The sequence below is a fragment of the Engraulis encrasicolus genome, chromosome 5, assembly GCF_034702125.1.
Source record: "Engraulis encrasicolus isolate BLACKSEA-1 chromosome 5, IST_EnEncr_1.0, whole genome shotgun sequence".
Classification (NCBI taxonomy): Eukaryota; Metazoa; Chordata; class Actinopteri; order Clupeiformes; family Engraulidae; genus Engraulis; species Engraulis encrasicolus.
This window is the reverse complement of record NC_085861.1, coordinates 54,362,782-54,369,239: the sequence shown is the minus strand read 5'-3', so window position 1 is coordinate 54,369,239 and position 6,458 is coordinate 54,362,782. Positions and strand designations below refer to the sequence as shown.

Sequence of the window (6,458 nt, the reverse complement as noted above, 5' to 3'; positions counted from 1 at the left end):
TGGCTTGGGGAGAGCAGTAGGCCTAGGTCTAAAAAGCGTATGGGGCTGGGAAAAATGGGGCGCTATGTTACACTGCTCGCAATTAGCAAAAGAAATAAATCATAAAATCCACCTTGTATGACGGGTGATAATGGTCATGATTGCAGCTCAATTATCACGTTATTAACAAGCCAGCCCCCCCACGTGGCCATCCTGGTGCTGCTGTAAAATAGAGACCCATCACATCAGTGCAAGTGTAGGCTAGAGGTCTCATGCGCGCGCGCGCGCATTTGTGTGTGCGTGCGTGCGTGCGTGCGTGCGTGCGTGCGTGCGTGTGTGTGTGTGTGTGTGTGTGTGTGTGTGTGTGTGTGTGTGTGTGTGTGTGTGTGTGTGTGTGTGTGTGTGTGTGTGTCATGACGGCGGTGGGGTGTTTGAAGTGTTCTTGTCAGCTGGTCCAGTACGAGTGAAACATCGACTTTCATAAACAGACAAGCAGGACAGAAGAGACTACTCACACCACCCACCGGCGGACAAACGCACTTTCCAAATTGTACCCTTCACACAAACACGAACACACACCCGGGGTTAACAATTACACGAAATAAAGGTGGGAGAAACACAATAAAGATTCGCACTTCAACATATAGATGTGGTGCAGCTATTGAAATGTACCACTAAAAAGTGAATACACTCTGATGTTTTTTGTCCTTTTCTTAAGTACGTGCCGTTCCTTCACCTCAAGCAGAACTTGCACCTTTTGGCGAGCGCTTTGCGTCATCCCAAAGGCGCTTTAAAATGTGGAAAAGGTTTCCATGTGTTTTGTTTATAATTCATAACGTACAGAGTGGGGGTTAAGGTGGGAGAGTGTGATATCTCTTCTAAAATGAGAGCATGCCGGTGAAGCTTCGGTGCAGGCGCGAGTGTGTGCACTGGAGTTCAGCAGCTCCCTAGAACGAGGGGCGGGGATGGAATATTCATATGAGCGCGCGTGACGGCGGCTGTTTTCCAATGCACGCAGAGGCTCCCGACTCCTCCGCAGCTCCGCACCTCACAGTCCAAACCAGTTGGGCGCACCGGGACTCTCCGCCTCCATGCAGGTGCTCTGCTGATCTTTCGCGTCCGCTCATTTGGCTTTATTTTCATGCTATTATTTACACTGCACCGCTGCTCTAAATGCATTGATTCTTAGAGCTCCGGCACACTTTCATTCTTATCCCCCTTCTTTTTCTCCCATTTTTTGTTGGGGAGAAGAAAAGACTCCCACAACAAGCATGTCTTATCCTCAGGGTTACCTCTATCAGCCTCCGGGCTCTCTGGCTCTCTACTCCTGTCCGACGGGATACGGTGCTTCGGCTTTGACCGCCCCCAGGAGCGAGGAGTTGGCTCGGTCTTCATCGGGCTCTGCCTTCAGCCCCTACCCCGGCTCGGCTGCCTTCTCTGCCTCAGCCAGCGGCTTCTCCAGCCCGCTGCCCTACTCCACCGACCCGACCACGGGGCTGCCGTCCTATATGGTAAATACAAACTCTTGCGCTTTTTTGTGATCATTATGAAGTAAAGTGTTGTGTTTAGAAACAGTGAGAGCATGGACTAGACTAGTTAGCGTGACAGGCCAACGGGGTCGCCGAGCCCTTTTTAGCGCTGACTGTCACACGTTGCGCGAGAGGGAAACAATAGGAAAAGTTGGTGGGTAGTTCATAACGTTCAAAAGTGTCTATTTGCTTTGTCTTTGTTTTTTAGAAAATAATTTCACATGATTGACTTAAATTTGAATTTCCTGATGAGGGCTATTCCAGGCCATTTCAAAAGTCAAATAGATCAGGAAATGTGATATAGGCCTACTATATTTTATGGATGTTGTTTTTTCGAGGAGATCGGCATATTGCTGTTTGTATATATAATTTGTCTTTCTAGACACCTTGCCTTAATCTATGAGACAACGTTTAAATTTATTGACGTAAGGCATATGGCACCCAAAGGCCTAATTCATTTGACAGGCCAGTTGCACAGCCTGTCAAAGTCAATTCCGTGTGCAGCATAACTGTAAAGACACAACGTAATAATAATAATAATAATAATAATAATAATAATAATAATAATAATAATAATAATAATAATGTTATAACGTATATTATTGGGTTTTTTTCTCTATGGTCTTCTGCACTCCACACTTCTGCTGTTACCAAATAACATTTAGTTAAACAGGCGTAGTTCTACGTGAGAAGTCGTGCGCTTAGACAGGCGCTCACTAATGTGAAAAGATGAATTAAGGACGCTAATGATATGGTGCTTGGTGGGGCTAAAAGGGCCCGCATCCACTGCTTTGCTAATTGGATTTGTGAAACCGTGGTGCCAGGACCTTCCGAAACACACACACACACACACACACACACACACACACACACACACACACACACACACACACACACACACACACACACACACACACACACACACACACACACACACACAGCTTACACGCCAACAGGAAAAGGAAAAAAAGCATGAAGTTGGATGTTTGGGAAAACAAAACAAATATGATTAATCAGATATTATAAACAAAACAGGAGGATGAATCCAAGAGTCTTATAATTTTCTGCTGGGAGATTAGGCATGAATCATTCAGTTAATTATTTTATTAACGGTCTGCGTGTTTCCTTTGTCTGCCGGTAGAAACAGAATGCCTCAATAATCACAGACAACAAATATCCCATGGCGGTTTGCACACGATTCTCACTGATGTGTCTTTTTGAAGGGTTCGCCGTATGACACGCACGCAACGGGCATGGCGGGAGCATTGAGCTACCATCCGTATGGTACTCCCGGCTACCCCTACCAACTGAATGACCCGGCCTACCGCAAGAATGCCACGCGGGACGCCACGGCGACCCTGAAGGCCTGGCTTCAGGAGCACCGGAAGAACCCGTACCCCACCAAAGGCGAGAAGATCATGCTGGCCATCATCACCAAGATGACCCTCACGCAGGTGTCCACCTGGTTTGCCAACGCCAGGAGGAGACTGAAGAAGGAGAACAAGATGACGTGGGCCCCGCGGAACAAGAGCGACGACGAGGAGGAGGACGACCCGGATGGTGAGAGGAAGGATGAGCGCGCAGAGAAGAACCCTGACCACAGTGAAACATCTGCCGAAGATGAAGGTAAACACCTTGTCAGAGTTTTACTAGCAAATACAGTAGCCTATGAGAATGGTGTTGACATTCAGTTACTCATGCAACTTGTGTTTACAGAAAAGGTGTGGTACAGGTGCCATGTTCCTGATCATTGTTGCCATCAAATCATACAGATTAAATAATTAAAAAAATACAGTTAAATAATTGCTAGTAACTCGTTTGTCTGTTTGTATTCTCAAACCCACGGTGCATTGAACGAGCATGCCATTTTGAAATGACAATAAACGTATGTGCACTTAAAATATTTTTTACAGGCATCAGTCTGCACGTGGACACCCTCACTGACCTCTCAGCAGATTCGGATGTGGAGAAGCCTGGCTGTCGGATGGGTGACCTGGGCTGCGAGTCGGGATCAGACTCCAAAGACAAATACCTGGACAACCTGCGTGACAGCTCCGGAGAGGGCCGACTCAGAGGCCTATCGCCCAAGTCCGTGACCCCGTCACCGCTGACAGGGGTGGAGGCCCCACTTCTAGGCCTGCAGCACCGAGAGGACCTTAGGAACAACAACACCAAGGGTTGCATGGACAGCCGCGTCACGTCAGAGCAGCACAACCCGTCTGCCAAACCCAAACTCTGGTCTCTTGCGGAAATCGCGACGTCGGACCCGAAGCAGCAGGTGGGACAGAGCACTCACCCGGCTGCCGGCCTGTTGACCTCCAGCACCTCACATGCGACGCCTGGGAGCGCTCTATACCCGGCCTCGTCGCTCCTGGGCCGGCCTATCTACTACACCTCGGCGTTCTACAGTAACTACTCGAACTATGGCAACTTTGGAGCTCTGCAGGGACAAGGCATATTGCGGTACAACTCGTCTGGTGTCGGTACAGACGGACTAGCCCAGTCTGTGCTCACAGTTAACGCGCTTCAGAAGCATTGTGGTGGCGGTGGTGGTGGTGGTAGTGGTGATCCACTAATAAAAGCCAACCCAAACCACCTCGAGCAACACTTCAGATCCGCACATATAGAATCTAAGAAAGGTACGTAAAGAACCAGCCCTGCTTCTATTGCTTTTTTTTTTACTTCCTCAGTTATTGCGGTGTCTTTGGGAAATATAACTTTTTTGTTTACCCCGGAGCTGTCTGTATTTGCATTTGCACTCGTCAGAAGTATTGACACATTTGACTCGGTTTTGCGCAGTCTGTCAGAGCCTGGCCTATATGGTCACGGAGGAGCGACCGTGAGAGACAGCCCTTCGATGTAGAAGCACCATCTGCGCGGCTGCGTTTTGCTTTTGCGTGGCCATCACTAGGAAAGCCATGACCACGACCACGTCTGGGACTAAAAGCAAAAGTGTAAACTGTGGCGGCTGTGTTTTTTTCCCAGCTAGCCCCATGCACGGGTGTGTGCACTCAGTACACAGTATGTAGGATCCCTCTCCCTCTCGCTCTCAGATTGGAGGGGGCATGTTCGAGTAAAAGTCCTCGGGTGTTGTCTTCGCTTGTAGGTGACACGGGCTCTCACTGTAGACAAACATAGTGTATGTAACAATTATATATGCTACTGATATTATCTATGCAATTATTATTTGACAAACCTCATAGTATATGGGATGTTTTTAAGAGTTTTATTTATTTCCTGTCCCCCACCCTTTGCGCTTCAACATGTATGACCCAAGAGCTATAGGCTGGCCTGAAAAGTGCAGTGGCCCATAATACTGCACATGTCTGGGCATGGTAGGGTCCTGGCATGGTCCTCTCCTGCCCCTGATGCCGACACTTATTTGCAATGTCACGCACTTCCTTTCTCCACGTCTCTGCTGCAAGATGCGGACTGACGTGACTTTCTATTTCCTTGGTCCACAGGTAGGTGTCACACTTGCTTTGAATAAGGCGCTTGAGCACCCCTCATATATATATATATATATATATATATATATATATATATATATATATATATATATATATATATATATATACTTTTTCTGTCTGTGGACCCCCATCTTGTGCCACGTTAGAAGGACTGCTGCCATCCACCCCCATTCTCTATTAGCCTACTTCCTTTTTTTCCCCAGACATGTGCTTTTAAAAACAAATGTCGATGACGCTATTATCTTGCTGGGTCCTATCTGACTTTCCTGATCAACATAAAAAAGAACGGAAAAAAAACAACAACAACAACGCTGATATCTCAGGAGTCTCATTTTGCTTTATTGCCACCGTTTATTGTTCTATCCTTTTAAGTGTGAACTTGTTAAATTAGACCTACTGTACAACCTATTTGTAATGAAAACATGATGTAGTGACTGGGAAAGGTGGACTTGACTTTTAAAAGGGTGTACATTTGATATTTATTTTTTTAATGATGGCGGAAGCCAATAATTTATGCAAGTTGTATTGCAATGGAAACTGAACATTGTTTGTAAATAAATTATGATTGTTTTTTATTTAAATCGCCGAAAGTTATACATTGTTGTTAACAAGAGTACTTTTACTAATTTATATCTTTGATTGTAAATAAACGCGCGCTAGTCTGCACTAGCATATGCAAATATCCATTATTTAAAGACATTTCGTTTTGTGTGGAAAAATTCCTTCTAATTTTTTGTTGGTTATTTTTTCCCCTGTAATTCGCCATCTTAATTTCACGTTTCTAAATGAGAAACACATCATGCAAAATGGAAACGCTATAGGCTACCATTCCTTAGATTTCTTAAAACATATTTGTGTGACTGATTTTTTTCAGTGGATATCATCAGATTGGACTGTATGGCAATGCGCGCTTGCGCTTGCGCGCTCATGTGTGTGTGTGTGTGTGTGTGTGTGTGTGTGTGTGTGTGTGTGTGTGTGTGTGTGTGTGTGTGTGTGTGTGTGTGTGTGTGTGTGTGTGTGTGTGTGTGTGTGAGAGAGAGAGAGAGAGAGAGAGAGAGAGAGAGAGAGAGAGAGAGAGAGAGAGAGAGAGAGAGAGAGAGAGAGCGTGGTCATGAAGGCTCCAAATGAGAGGCCACTTATTCCTCGGCTTCATTTATTTCCCTCCGTGATGACTGGTGCTGTGAAGGGGGGATTGGGGCTTCCCCGAGGGGCGGCCGTGAGCCTTTTAGCGGGGTTCACACCGGGCAGTTGGGCTTCATTAGGGACCGGTACAGGACCATCCATAAACGGTGTCTAAACATCTGTCAGCTCCGCCAGGGTCGCGGTGTGCACTGGGAATAACTGGTCGTTTTACTTTATGCCATTTAAATAAAACTCCCCTTTCACTCCGAGAGAAGCGGCTGACGGGAGGAAATTAATTCAATTTAGGAGGCATTTCAACACAAGAAAGAGACCAATTATGCCCTTACTGTTTCAAAAG

At 46.3% G+C, this 6,458-nt stretch overlaps 1 protein-coding gene across 1 annotated transcript; it reads left to right on the top strand.

Annotated features, from left to right (window-relative positions):
• Positions 1 to 1,059: 1,059 nt before the first annotated feature.
• Positions 1,060 to 5,008, top strand: irx2a (iroquois homeobox 2a). Its single transcript, XM_063198343.1, has 3 exons — positions 1,060 to 1,490; positions 2,732 to 3,134; positions 3,422 to 5,008. Exons 1-3 carry the CDS (start codon positions 1,251 to 1,253, stop codon positions 4,153 to 4,155), a joined length of 1,377 nt encoding a protein of 458 aa, XP_063054413.1. The 5' UTR covers positions 1,060 to 1,250; the 3' UTR covers positions 4,156 to 5,008.
• The last annotated feature ends 1,450 nt before the right edge of the window (positions 5,009 to 6,458 follow it).

Excerpts from the sequence above, each read along its gene's own strand:
- irx2a (XM_063198343.1), top strand. The coding sequence starts at position 1,251 with ATGTCTTATCCTCAGGGTTACCTCTATCAGCCTCCGGGCTCTCTGGCT. Across the intron at positions 1,491-2,731 it reads CGGGGCTGCCGTCCTATATG|GGTTCGCCGTATGACACGCA; the intron begins GTAAATACAAAC and ends GTCTTTTTGAAG. Across the intron at positions 3,135-3,421 it reads AACATCTGCCGAAGATGAAG|GCATCAGTCTGCACGTGGAC; the intron begins GTAAACACCTTG and ends TATTTTTTACAG.